Here is a 14,599-nt window from a genome sequence, read left to right as displayed (position 1 = left end):
TCGAGTGCAACAATCACCAGTTGAGCCTCTACAAGTAATGCCTGGCCCTTGGTCATTTGTAACTTGCAGAATAGATATTTTGGGTCCTTTTCCAAAAGCCATGACTCAGAAGAAATTCATAATTGTAGCTGTGGACTATTTTACTAAGTGGATAGAAGCTGAAGCTTTAGCTACAATCACAGAAAGACAAATGGAGTCTTTTTCTCTATAAATCCAATGTATGTAGATTTGGTATTCCACTTTTGATTATAACAGACAATAGAACCCAATTCTAGGGAAAATTCAAGAACTTTTGTAAGGACTTGCAAATTGCTCTTGTTCAAAGCTCTATAAAAACTCCCCAAACAAATGGTCAAGTAGAGGCAATGAATAAGAAGATTCTAACGACTCTAAAGAAAAAGGTTGATGAGACCAAGGATGCCTGGTTAGAAGAACTTCTAGGGTTTATATGGGCCCTGCAAACCTCACATCACACAACAACTAAAGAGATAACACTCTAGTTAGTATATGAGACAAAAGCAATAATCCCTGCTGAGATAAGTCTATGATCTCACAAGACATCTCATTTTGATGAAAGTGCCAACCAAAAGGCCATCCGATTCAACTTAGATCTTATTGATAAAGTTAGGGAGTAGAAATTAGGATTGTTGCGCGAACTCAACAAGTTACTTGATATTATAATTCCAAAGTGAAGAACAAACAGTTTCAAGTGGGTAATCTTATTTTGTGAAACACTAAAGTTAATTTCCAAGAAAAATGGCCTCTAATTGGGAGAGACCCTATAAAGTTGACAAAAAATAGGCTATGGAGATTATAGAATAGCAAAAATGGATGGCCCTATTCTACCTCGCACATGGAATACACGCCATTTGAAAAAATACTATATATGAATGATCTATCCCTTTTATCAATAAAGATATGCTATTTGCAAATGTTGTTTAGTTTATCTAACATGAAAAATTTTCTTTGAGTTAGCTGATTTAATATCGTTACTCTAAATAGCTCGCTAATTTAAGATCACAACTAATAATGTTAAGGCTCACTAATTTAAAATCACAGCCTAAGTTCATTCGATTTAATATCATGAAAATTTTTCTTTGAGTTACCCGATTTAATATCACTACTTTAAATAAGTTACTGATTTAATATTGCAGCTGATAATGTTAAAGCTCGTCAATTTAATATCGTAGCCAAGTTTATTCAATTTAATATCATAAATAATTTTATTTGAGTTAGTTGATTTAATATTGCTACTCTAAATAGCTCACTGATATAAGATCGCAGCTAATAATGTTAAGGCTCGTTAATTTAATATTATAGCCTAAGTTCATTCGATTTAACATCATGAACGATCTCATCTATGTTAGTTGATTTCCTAATCACTACTTAAATAATATTTGTTAAGTCATTTCTAGTGGCAACTTGGTTATGCAATTTACTCAAATAAATTCACAATCAAACACCACACCGTTTCAATTCAAAACAAACATAGATTTTCCTTTTCAAAATAGATAGAAAACAAGTACAATGAAAGTAATGGAATTATGAATTAGCACTGGTATCCTAGGGATCGACGAGCTCTTCGTCTTCTTCATCCTCTCATCTTTTTCATCCCCTTCACGCCCAGTAGTGAGAGCTACACTGGTTTCAACAAGATTATCAGCGAAGTAAAGCTTGTTGGAGTTCTTCCATTCTTCTACGAATTTTTCCCAAGTAACTCCAAAAGGAAAGTACACATCAAAGTCCAACTAAACACCTGTGAGGTCGCTAAAAGCATCGAAGTTTACCTTGTGAGCATCAAATGTACTACCAACTATTTGAGCGTGCAACAACAAGTTAGATTTCAAATCTGGAAAATAATCTTGAAAACTTTGCCTGGTATTTGTCTTGTACTTTTCCAAAGCATTTTCATTACTCTTCGTCAGATTAATCATCACAAGCTTATGCCACTATTCCATGCTTTCTATGGTCGTCTCCAAAATAATTTTATCAACTTGCTCCCCTGTAACTTCTCCATGCAATTTCTCAATGTCTTTTTCAGCGAGAGAAAGGTGATCCTATAACTTATTATTTCGATCCACCAGTTTTTTTATTTTCTTCATCCAGCTGCTTATACAACTCGCAAGCCCTTTCTAGAGCCCCCACAGTAGATTGGTGAACATTTTCAAATTTCACATTCCTTACATCTTTTTCATTAATACCTTCAATGATCCTCACACTTACCATACCAGCTTCGGCCAAAGCCACTTGAAAAGATAATATTAGTTCTTTTAACGATGGTTTTTTCACAAAGCTGGATGAGGCAATAGGACAAACATGTTCCTTCATTTATTGGAGAATGCAATCTCTCCATTACTTGCTTACCTCAATAAGACAATAAGGAAATTTTTGCATACTTAAGTGCTCGCGCCATGGGAAGAATGTTCGTGTCTCACCACTAGTAGGCATAAATCTGATTGAACCTTTAGGAGGACTATGATCAACAATCTAACCAAACGTATCCCCTATAGGTGGCCTTGGTGGAGATACGAGAGGAGAACTAGGGGGAGAAGGAATCGTAGCAGGGACTGTAACAATGTTGACCATATCACCAGATGTTGCAGCGCGATCTTTCCCTTTCTTTTGACGAAGCTACTTTACAAGGCTATCTTCATCTTCGCTGTTTAGAACAATATTGGCACCTCCAACAGTAGTTTTTGGTTTTTTTCTACTACTCGCACTTCTTTGCATAACAGATGTACCAGAGGGACTACCTCGCACATTTTGCATGAAGGATTGAATGTCCATTTATTCGTCGATCTCCCTCAATAAACTTGTGGAGCTCTTGAGTTCTCTTCAACAGTACGAACTATGCCAACTTCACTAACAAGTGTATTATCAGCACCGACAGTTATCATAAGGGGGTTCACACCACTTTTTGGACCCCTTGAAGGTTTAAGGACCACGGACGAGGCTTTAGTTTACAAAAGGTATAAAAATATTTCTTAGGCTTTTCCGTCCTTCCTAAAAGAATAAGTCCTAAATCATCAGTGGCTCCATGTGGCCATACAAACTACGCAGGCAACACAGTCATAGTGTCCGCACCATTGTTATCATCAATTAATAGCCATCCATTAGGCTTCAGATTTAAGAAACAGCGTTGAAATGCGTTTCTACAAGTTAACACTTCTTCCAAATCTAGTTTGCAACCCGTATGTATTTATAGTGGTTTAGGTGAAGATCCGAAGACTAGTTTAAGATGATTGATTCTACATTTTTGCGAGGAGAAAAATAAAGCAAGCCTACCGAACCTCCTTGATTGCACGCTTTCAATTGGTACAAATTCTAGAAAACGACAATCAACAACATTTCCCCTTGCCGGCTACATTCGATGAAATACGCCATTACGACCCACCATGAAAATCAAGATAGCTGCCCGGGGCTATCCTTTATTTGTCAAAAAGATGGCAGAAGAAGGATTGGTGTGGTAAATGAAAACTCGCTTCTATCACGTGCAATTGAAGTACGAAACTTCCGTCGGTGGTATCACTTAATCGATTCAATCCTTCAACGATTGAGAAGTCGTACGCGAAATTAGGTAGTTGAATTCCTCGAGCAGCCAAAACACGACTCATCTCTTCCTCTTTGATGGTACAAACATAAGCTTTTGCCTCCACCAGAGCATTTACTTCATGGCGTTGTGAAGGGACACCCTGAATAACACGGCCACTTCCTCTTACCCTAACCAATGTGTTCGAATAAACCCCAACAAATTACAAGAACGATGGGAATTTTAAGAAAATTACCTCTCTCTCGCCTCACGAAGTCAAGTTCTTCGAAGAGTCACTTTGTAACTTTTCTTTAAACAAGGTGGGGGACAAATTGTTATGGTACTCACTATTATCGACCTGCTACCTGGTTATCCGATTGAGTCCTGACCTGTACTCCACGTAGTTCACACGTGAGGAGTTCGTACCTCTCTATGAGACCGCACTATGTGGGTTCGCATCACCATGTAGGCGAACTGACATCTAGAAAACATGTGGTAATCCTAGAGTACCTACGATGCTACGCCCATAAACAATAACTATATCATATAAATACATAATTTAGCATTTTTCAAGGACACTCAACAAGTATACTTCATTTATCCTACATAGTTGATGTTGAATATTTTTTAAAAGTTATAAAATTTTAAAACTGTGAACTAAAATTTAAAAATTTAGCATTGACACCTTAAAAAGAAGAAAAAAGCATTGGGCGTTTACGTACTACTTTAATCACATAACTAAGCACTTCAATTTAACTGTTGATTTTGATTGGTGAGTACAAATATCAGATTTTAATAATTGTATTAAAAGAATATATATTTGAGTCTACACTAAAAATTCTACAAAATAATACTATTGGGACTAAGAAAGTATTGTCCAAAATGATTGTTTAATTACCAACAGATGAATACATTATTTATTTATAAACAAATGAATTACTAATAATTTCAATCTTAAAACGTATATATTAGCATGTTATGTTATTAATATACACCAAAAATACTAATTATTCTGAAAAAGGCATTTCAAGTGATAGTCACCTGCTGCTACATGTTTTTAAAATAGCTTAAAATTTCTCATATTATAATACCTTTTTTTAGCGGAAATTTTTATTTCATAGCTTGAATGAATTACTATCAAGATTTTATCAAAATCTCGACCAAAAAGAACAAACTGATGGAAAATGTATTTATTTATTTTTTCTCTTTTCCCAATAAAAGTATGGGTATGAGAAAAGATAAAAAAGAATGAGCAGTCCAATTTTGATTTCCGGTCTTTTTGAGGGTCAATTTCGTAATAAACTAAAAAAAGCAGAGGGAAAAAAGAAAGAAAGTGAGGAATATTATTATATTATACTGCAAAAAAACTAAAGAGGGCGTTAAACATTAAACAGCCAAGACGAGCGGCGATCAACGCGGTAGGCAAATAACGTAAATTAGTCAAAAGAGAGGGGCCAAACCGATTTCTTACCAAATAAGAAAAAAAGAAAATCATTTTAAGATAACATAATTACGAAAAAGAACTGAAAAGGGAGGCGGTTCCCTTGGTTTTTGTTAGGCCGGGCCGGACGACGCCTTTGGCCTTACCCTTGAGAATCTTAGAATTTGGTCCGACCTGACGGTTCCCAGACAGTGAAAAGTCCGATTCTTAAAGGGGAATCCTCGTAATTTCAGTCCCCTTTTTTTTTTTAATTTATGCGTTGTAACGTATAAATAAATGGAATAGAGAAAAGAAGAAATAGAAAATAAAACAAGTGAGAAAATCTTTTTGTTTTGTAAGTAGAAACAAAAGAGAGAGAAAAAGTAAAAATTAAAGAGAGAGCTTCACCAAACTCATCACCAGCCCTTTTTATTTATTTTTCTTCTATTTCCTCTTCTTCTTTACCTTTCACATTCTTCTTCTCTTTTCAACTACACCTTCGCTCTTGCCTTCGTCTCTTCAGGTAGTCAATTTTAGAAAATAAAGTCTTTAGCTTTTGTATTTTTTTTCCAAAGGGCTTTTCTTTTTCTGCCTTGTTTTTAAGTTTCTGAGATGTTTTTTTTTAATGTCTTATGTTCTAGGAAATGGAATGCGTTGAGGTAGCTTTGAAGACCAGTTTTAGAAAGGAAATGGCTTTGAAACCAAGCCCCCAGGCGTTTTTGGAGGATATTTGGGTTGTTAATGGACAAAATGGGGTGTCTTGCGATGATTTTTCAGTTGACGACCTCTTTGACTTCAGTAACGAAGAGGGTTTCCTTCAACAGAAACGTGAGGATGAAGAAGATGAGGAGGAAGAAGAAGTACCAGCTTCTTCTTCTTTGCCTAAGAGACAAAAGCTAAGCCAAGACAACGCCCACTTCTCTAACGACAGTACTACAAATTTCGGTTATGGTTCCTTGTCCACCAACGAACTCGCTGTTCCGGTACTTGAAAAAAAAAGCACCCTGTTGTTTTAAGAAATTTTTTGCTTCTGCTATTATGCTACGGTTGTTAATGGTGAAAAAAGGTGCCATTTTTACAGGCGGATGACGTTGAGAACCTCGAATGGCTGTCTCATTTCGTGGAGGATTCCTTCTCGGAGCACTCTACGGTGTATCCGACCGGGACGTTAATGGAAAAGCCCAAGTTACTTGACGGCAAATTGCCCGAACCGGAAAAATCAGTTACGACGACGGCATGTTTCGAAACTCCTGTTCCAGCAAAAGCCAGAAGCAAGCGCGTTCGAACCGGAGGCCGAGTTTGGTCCCTTGTCGCCACCCCTTCTCTCACAGAATCCTCTTCGAGTTCCACGTCATCATCTTCCTCCTCAAGCCCTTCCCCTTGGATGTTTTGCCCCAACAGTGGTTCGGGTTCAATCTTTGAACCGTCTGAACCTCTCTCTGTTGAAAAGCCGCCGGTTAAGAAGCATAAGAAGAGACCGTCAACCGACACAACAGGTTGCAATGGGACCCAGCCGACGCGTAGGTGCAGCCATTGTGGAGTTACTAAGACGCCACAATGGAGAGCCGGTCCAATGGGGGCTAAGACTTTGTGTAACGCATGCGGAGTCAGGTTTAAGTCGGGCCGGCTTTTACCCGAGTATAGACCGGCTTGTAGTCCGACGTTTTCTAGCGAGTTACACTCGAACCATCACCGGAAAGTGCTAGAGATGCGGCGCAAGAAAGAGACATTGGGTCAGGTCGAACCCGGTCTAACGCCTCCAGTTGTGCCCAGTTTTGGATAATATTAGACAGAAAAAAACGAAATAGTTCATCTAGGTTTTAGAGCAGTAGGGAAAAAAATACTGAATAGGATAATAGAGTGAGAGAACGAGTTGAACGAACCCGGTTTGATTGTTTCCGGTTCGAAAGGCCAAAAAAAAATAGTTTAAAAAAATTTCCAAGGTGGGTGCGGTAGGTTTTCTAGCATAGGGATGTAACTGATTTAGAGAGGACTTTATTGTATCTGTTTTATTATTATTTTTCCTTCTTTTTTAATTCTCCCATTTTTTCCCTCAATTATTTTGAATTTAATTTGTTTTTTCTTTCCATAAATGAATATTGGTTTGAGTGAGTGGTTAATGAGTGAGTTTGAAACGGTTCAACCTTTTTAAAGGAATGGGCGTTGGAAAGCAAAAATATTGTGAATTGGGAAATGATGTGGTAAGCAAAGGAAACTACTTCATGGCGTGAGGACTACGCACTTGGGTCATGGGTTGCGCGTCGGTGCTCGCAACCATGACAAACTGGTGCGATCCATCGTGTTCGAGGGAGGTCATTTAGCCCAACCAAACTGGCTTAACCAAACTGGCCCAGTGATTGGAGAGATTAAAAGCCCATCTCAAGAGCCTGATAGAAATGGGAAGTGTTCTAGAAGATATAATTATGGAATCTTAGAGTTCTATTTGTATATAGCTGGTTATGTAAGCTTAGAGTTCTAATTGTATTCAGCTTTTAATTATAGCTATTGATATACTGTGAGGCTCAACTATAAATAGAGACCTCTTTGCTCATTGTATATTCATTGAGTTATTAATAAGAATTTTGAGAGTATTCACTCAAACTTTTCTCTCAAGTGTTCCTGCTTTTGTTCATCTTTCAAGGCTCGTTCTTACTTTGTTCTTCTGTTGTTCTTCGTGAAAATCTTAAGGGAATTCTATTGAATCCTTTATTGTTGCGAGTGAAGTTGACTTGGGCGTTTTTGCTGCTGAATCTTTTTTTTGTTACAAGTTAGGCTGACTTAGGCGTTTTAAGCAGAGAAACTGCCTAAGGCCACATGGATCGCGTGGGAAAACTCTAAGTCTGTGACACTTGGCTTTATATCCTTTCCGCCTCACAACGAGTTGGTGAAATTTGAGGTTTATTGGGGTTGTTTTTGAGCAGTTTCGTATTTGGTGTTTGATTGTTGGACGGAATTTGGAGTTTGATGTTTGGTTTTGGACACATTTTTTTTTGAAAAAAGGAAAGAGTTAGGGTTTGGTAATGGGTATTTGAATTGAAGTTACCGATAATAATATCTAGGAAAGGGCGCTAGGCAGCCCTCTCTGCCTTTTGTTGTTTCCCTCCAGGATGAATTAAAATTTAAAGTTTTGAGTGGGGACTGAGATGGAAAGGGACATTGGGTTTTGGAGGGTCGAAAAGTGGAGCCCGTGAAGGAGCATTCTTTAAGTGGAGGGGACCCCCCCAAGTTAAATGACTTGGAACAACTTACCAGACAGGTGACCCAGTTTTTATCTGCTCATCGAGTCTGGTGAAGATCATGACATGCTGGAATATCCTTGCCTATGATTTTAAGACACTCAAAGCAAAGGTACAAAGACAAAAGCTAATAGGAGGGCTGATGACACTCAAAAGGATTTTAGCAGATTAATTATAAATAAATATTAAAATTCTAAATTCGAAACTTAAGACTTTAAATTTTTATATTAAAGATCTTAAATTCAAAAATTATTAATATTTATTTATAATAGTTGTGATTAATATTTAATTATGTTAAAATAAAATTATTGATATTTATTTATCAATCCTTCATATTTGTGTATCGGACGATCAAATATCATTCCTTATTTATTTATGTACATTCAAGAAACTAGAAATGCTGCAACGGTTAGCACCAGGGCCACTGGGTCTACTTCTTTCGGTTTCCTTGTATATAATATATCATCACCAATTTCACTCAAATTTGTATTTTGAATACATTTAAAGAATTTATATTTAATATACCAATAATAAACATATATTATTATATATCAAGTCACTTGATTAATTTTAAATTTTTTAATGATGTATTAGCATTAAATTATACTGATGTTGGTATGCTTTTTTCTTTTCTTTTTTAACATTAGAAGATTATACCACTATATTTGTTTATACACGTCAATCAAAATTTAAATAATTATAAGTGATTGAGTAAAATGACAATACATATTATATTTTTAAGAGAAGAATGTAGATTTAAATTTTAGATATAATATTATTAAGAGAGACAGTTACAAATCTCAAACATAAATAATAAAATAAACATGGAAAATAATAGCATTTAAAATGTGAAATAAGAAGCCTAGATACTCTATCTATCATTGATAGAACAGGAGTAATAAGTAGTATTAATGATTATTAAAAACTTGAAGATTGAGACTTGAGAAACGAGAATGGCCATTAAAACAGAATATGTGAATAAGCTTTCGGCCATTTTGCTTTTGTATTGGTTTAGGGTTAGTCATCCGCTGAGAAATGTGAGGCTGATGAATGATAAAAAAAATAACACTAAAAGACTACAGGAAGAAGAAGACAAATAGTGAGTCAACGGTGAGATGAGGGTATCGCCTAATTACACTGTATTTTAGCATCGTATTCGTAATATTGGGGTTATTTTCATGCCTTGCCACTCAATACCTAAAAATACTGCATGACAAATGTCGAGCTTAAAATTGTTGCTGAGACTTCTCCACAGCCTGCTTCAGTACAAAAAAATACAAGTAAATACCATATTGATCCAAATGCTAGTCAATATAACTCCAAGCCGCTTTTGTTATTGATTTATGGCGCCTGCAATACCCAAATGATGTTGAAATTATGAAAAGAATTAACAGTATATTCAAATGGGTTTGTATTTTATATACTAGTAATGAATCATGTGCTAACAATTAGTTAATTTTTTTTTTAAAAGTGTAATAGGTATTCTAGAATAGAAGTACAAATGTAAATATATATATATATTCAAGTAATCATTAGTATTAAACTATTACAAATGAATTATTCGAGTAATCATAAAGTATAATCAAATTATTACAGTATAAATGGACTAATAATTAATATAATTCAGACTAAAGCCAATAAACTGAACTAAAACCCACACATGATAACAATATATGATGGAACTTAAAGAACTACACATAGGGGTGACACTACGAGATACCCTCCTAAAATAGAGAAATATTATACTGGTCTCTTTATTTCTGATAAAATAATAAATTTTAATTTAAATTGTAAATATATAAATTAATACAATAATTAAATTATATTTTAACTCTCAACAAAATACATAACTTAATTCTTCATAATTGCACATAAAATTTTTTAAAATTGATTGGTAGATAGAATGCGTAATAAAAAGATATAGAGGTTTGAGTCAGCATATAGTCGCAACTAATTGACAAGCCAGAGGCATAAGAAATTTCTAAAAGTAGAGAGAATTTGATGAGAATCGCCCAAATCTTGAGTGCACTCACATAATTGTTGCGTGGCAATCACGTGAAAGGCTATCTCTCACCACTTCCAACCACTCTTTGTTGTTTCTTTGTAGGAAGAGCAGGGGCAGCTGTAAAGTAAGATAGGGATTAAGAACTTTTGTGCTTTAAAAGCCCCAAGAAGGGAAATTTTGGTTTTTGTAGTTTCAGTCATCAAAATCAGTAGCCCATATCTCATCAAAACCAGTTATACATGATTCCACTCAGACTCTTGTGCATGAATTTTTTCAATTAGATTTTAATTTTGAATATTTCGTAGAGAAACTCAAAGATTTCAACAATCGGAAGCATAATTAAACCATTGTTTAATCATTAAAAATTTCGTGCAATCAGATTTCATTTAATTTCCGTCACTTCACGTTGACTTTGTAGTATCTCTTATCCACATGCCACATGGTAGTTTAGCAATGGTGATTATGCCCACCTCACTTCCCCAATCAAGAGTCAAAGGCTTTTTTTTTGGGGGGGTTTGACTCGGGTGCTTAAGCACGTGCATTGGGCTCCTTACGCTTTGAATTTTGATGGGTGGTCCGATTTTCATTTGGCTAACTAATTAATAATTCAATTGTGGTGATTGGTTGGATGTTGAAATGGGAGCAATTTTTCGTTAAATGGGATTTAAGGATTGCGGATGGTCTCAAGCAATGCGACAATGGGGCTTGCTTTGCCCTTTTCAATGCGGACATGGCTTAACCTAATGGCCTAATTCGTGAAAACTGACATGGTGCTAGGTTGAATAATTAATACAAACCACAACGTATATTACTTTCGAAACTAATACAAACTGGTTTTTATGTGTATAATATCTGGAATAGCAGAAAATTGAGACTATAAATTTAGAAAAAGTGGAACACACAAAAGCATGCAGGGAATTATTTAGAGTTGTTGCATGGGAAATGCAAAAACTAGAGGCAAATGACGTTTGCTATAAAATACGGTAGGAGTTGGATTGGAGGGGGATCAAGTGCATGTTTCTTTACTCCTCTCAACGTGCATGGTCTGGCGTTGCAGAAGGAGAGGGAGCTTTCCCTCCAATTGCTTTTCTTGTTCCACCATGGTTTCCACCGCCACCGTTACCTCCTCCCCAACCCCATCCTTCACCTTGGCCACCCCTACCCCCACCACCTTCTCCATTGCCTCCACCCCATCCGTGACCTTTGTGGTTTCTTTTCTTGTGTGGTTTACCTTCTCCTCCACCATTTCCATTTCCACCTCCACCTCCACCACCACCACCACCACCCCCGCCCCCCCACCACCACAACTACAGTGGCCTCTTCCTTTTCTTTTCTTGTGAGGTTTACCTTTTCCTTTTCCTTTACCATTGCCTCTGCCACCTCCACCTCGACTGCAACTACCACCATTTCCTCCACCACCACCACCACCACCACCACCACCACCACCACCTCCACCTCCACCACCATTTCCTCCTCCTTTCCCAGCATGGCTAAGATTAATATTGGTTTGGACTAAAGTTTCTGCTGAAGAATTTGTGCCTTTGTGTTGTACATCTTCAATAAAACTACGGCTCTCAGTAGAAGTAGAATTGGACCACCCTGGAACCTCATTTTTCCTCTCAAACTCATCCCTTCCAACAACCCCACTCTGGCAGCCGATCAACACCACCGTTACTAGAAACAAAACTCTAACTTCTCTTCTCATTTCCATTTTCTCTATGTCTCAACTTGATAATGCAAGAATATTGTTCTCCCTCCAACCCCTTTTTATACTCTTTTGACTGAATTCCGAAAAGGCTAAACCCCATGAAACAAACTCCAAGCTATCCAACAAAACATCTCCAAAAGGCTGCAAAAAGCGAGGGAAATGAGATGAAAATATCCCTTGCGACGCAATATGTCCCCACCTTCCACTTTCAAGCGGTTAATGCCTATTGCACCATGGAGCCTTGAACCATACACTTCACAGTAAACACTCTACTCTGTTCCCTTCCACTATGCAAACAAAATCTTTATGTTTACTCCTCAAGCAACCATGAATTTCAAGGCCACCCATCCCAAGTAAGCACCAAAAGGAGAGGCTGCTTAACCATTCCAATGCTGAATCTTTTGAAACCCTGTTTAATTGCTTTAGGACATATGATTAAGAGGGCCTCATTCGTTTTCAAATACTACCATGTCTTTTAGCAACATGGGTTCATCGAAGGGTATTTGTCTCAAATAATAATAGTTCTTCATACAACCAAAAGTATAATCTCACACTCCCACATTAAAAGAAATATGAAAAAGAATATTTATCTTTAAAATTACAAATGCTAATTTTCTATTGGAGTATTGGTTTAAGTATCTTTGTCGATCAAGTCCTAAGGTTCAAACATTATATCCTGATTTTTACTAGTTCTTTTAAAGAATTGCTTGACCTTAGAATTTTACCTCCTTTTCACTAAGGCCAAATGCTTCCTTTGCTTTCTAAATATATATATATATTTGAAATAATGAACAAATATTTGTACTAATTTTTCTATAATAGAAATATGATAAATAAAATAAAATAAAATAAATTCTACATTTATATGGACTCAAACTATGGTATTAGATTTAATACTTGAAAAATTGTTGAAAAATAAAATTATTTTACATTTATATGAGTTTGAACTAGGGCTAATTCATTTAAAGATAAAAACCATTATTTTCATCATTTTCAATTTTACAAAGAATTTTTAGTGAAAACAATAAAAAGTTGTTCTAGTTTTCACATATTTTTATTTTTTATTTACAATTATTTTAAAAATTTTCAATCAAACATGTTTTCTTCAATGTTTTTCATTTTTCAAGAAAATGAAAACGAAAACAAAAATAGCTTTTTTTTATTAGATTTTTTATTTTAACATTTAACATTGTGAGCTATTATGGATGCAATCGTGATATCGTCCGACAACCGAGATGGTGGAGGTGAAGACTCTAATGAAGATCGAATCACCAAGAAAGTCCATGTCAAAGAGTTAAAGGATGACACTGATGTGAACATGGTGGTGGATTTGTGCCCAGAAGCTGGAGTCCCTTGGAAGGACAAGCTCTTAGGAAGGACAGAGGTTGTTCCCAGGACGTCTTCGATGAATACAAGTAATTTCAATTATGAGAATTTTGATTCCGTATAGGGAGACATCTTGAAATCCATAGCCAACGAAAATTCGACCATCAGTTTCTCGAATAGAATCCAGAAACTGTTAGTTAAAGATATGGAAACCACCATGGTTGTAAAATTGTTGGGATGTAATATAGGGTATGCAATGTTACACAATTGGATCTCTAATTTCTAGAGGCCTTCTCAACCTTTCCATCTAATGGATGTGGAAAATGGATATTACTTGAATAAGATTATGAAATGGTTTTGACTCAAGGGCCATGAATTTTTTTGGGCTTTACCTTACTGTCCAGCCGTGGACAGTGGACTTTGATCCATCAAAGCCTTTCCCTACTAAGGTTTTGACTTGGATCCGATTTCTTGGAATGCCGGGGTTCCTCTATAAATGACGAGTTTTGGAGGAGATCGAGAGCCTGGTGGGCAAAGTAGCAAGATTGGACATCAAAATGGATAGTGGCACGAGGGGACGTTTTGCAAGGATGACAGTTTATGTTGATTTGGAGAAGTCGCTTGTATCCCAAGTCTTGAATAATGGAAGGATTCAAAGGGTTGAATTGGAAGCCTTACTAGCGGTCTGCGTCGCTTGTGGTTGTTATGGACACCTCAAAAACCTTTGCCCCTCCGTCGCTCTAGATTAGTGCACCGTGAATGGTAATGCAAAAAGTTCCAATCCGATGGTTGAGGGGTCAACTCTGGCGATGGGGGAGAAGCCCCTTGGGCTATGGATGATCATTGAGTGAAGATCTCGCTGAAATTAGAAGGATACTCATAATCAAAAAGTAAAAAATCAAATATAGATTTTTGGAAAGTCTAGATTTGAGGCGTTAGCCTCGTTAGAAAAAGAAGTTGGTGGCATTGATGAAATATAGTCAGATATTCCAGGAATTAGGTTTCAAAAGGGTGAATTTTTAAAGAAATTAAAAGGCTTAAAAGAAGGGGAGAAATCTGAGCTCTTAGAAAATAAGAAGACTGTGGCTGGTAACATGGGCTTATCGAGTGGGGTTTCAACTGTAGGGCCAAGTATGAGTTCAGGCTTAAGGAATGTTGTTCTAGTTTGGATTTAAATGGTCAAGAACAAGGAAAATCAAATATGTAGCTGGGTGAAAATCTTGGGCCAGCGGTTGTTGAGGGCTTTCGAGGCCATGCTGACTATTTCAATAATTTTGACGGTCAAAATGTAGGGGATTCGACTCCTACTAAGCAGATTGAAAAGAAAAGATAGGGAATTAAGTCACATGTCAAAACTTAGAGGAATTACTCTCTT

The 14,599-nt window shown here is 36.4% G+C and overlaps 2 protein-coding genes across 2 annotated transcripts; one reads left to right on the top strand and one right to left on the bottom strand.

The window, feature by feature from the left end:
• The first annotated feature begins 5,059 nt into the window (after positions 1-5,059).
• LOC107913026 (GATA transcription factor 5) lies at positions 5,060-6,985 on the top strand. The gene is made up of 3 exons (XM_016841458.2): positions 5,060-5,472; positions 5,591-5,932; positions 6,031-6,985. The coding sequence occupies exons 2-3, from the start codon at positions 5,594-5,596 to the stop codon at positions 6,730-6,732; spliced, it is 1,041 nt and encodes a 346-aa protein (XP_016696947.2). The 5' UTR covers positions 5,060-5,472; positions 5,591-5,593; the 3' UTR covers positions 6,733-6,985.
• A 4,236-nt stretch (positions 6,986-11,221) lies between these two features.
• LOC107911060 (glycine-rich RNA-binding protein GRP2A) lies at positions 11,222-11,901 on the bottom strand. Its single transcript, XM_041104245.1, has 2 exons — positions 11,640-11,901; positions 11,222-11,454 (listed from the first exon to the last, which is right to left on the bottom strand). Exons 1-2 carry the CDS (start codon positions 11,899-11,901, stop codon positions 11,222-11,224), a joined length of 495 nt encoding a protein of 164 aa, XP_040960179.1.
• Between the last annotated feature and the right edge of the window lie 2,698 nt (positions 11,902-14,599).

The sequence above is a fragment of the Gossypium hirsutum genome, chromosome D11, assembly GCF_007990345.1.
Source record: "Gossypium hirsutum isolate 1008001.06 chromosome D11, Gossypium_hirsutum_v2.1, whole genome shotgun sequence".
Lineage (NCBI taxonomy): Eukaryota > Viridiplantae > Streptophyta > Magnoliopsida > Malvales > Malvaceae > Gossypium > Gossypium hirsutum.
The sequence above is the reverse complement of the archived record's forward strand: the minus strand, read 5'-3'. Positions and strand labels throughout refer to the sequence as shown.

Coding starts and splice junctions, on each gene's coding strand:
- LOC107913026 (XM_016841458.2), top strand. CDS start 5,594: ATGGAATGCGTTGAGGTAGCTTTGAAGACCAGTTTTAGAAAGGAAATG. Junction 5,933..6,030: donor CCAACGAACTCGCTGTTCCG/GTACTTGAAAAA, acceptor CCATTTTTACAG/GCGGATGACGTTGAGAACCT.
- LOC107911060 (XM_041104245.1), bottom strand. CDS start 11,901: ATGGAAATGAGAAGAGAAGTTAGAGTTTTGTTTCTAGTAACGGTGGTG. Junction 11,455..11,639: donor AAATGGTGGTGGAGGTGGAG/GTGGTGGTGGTG, acceptor GTGGTGGTGGAG/GTGGAGGTGGAAATGGAAAT.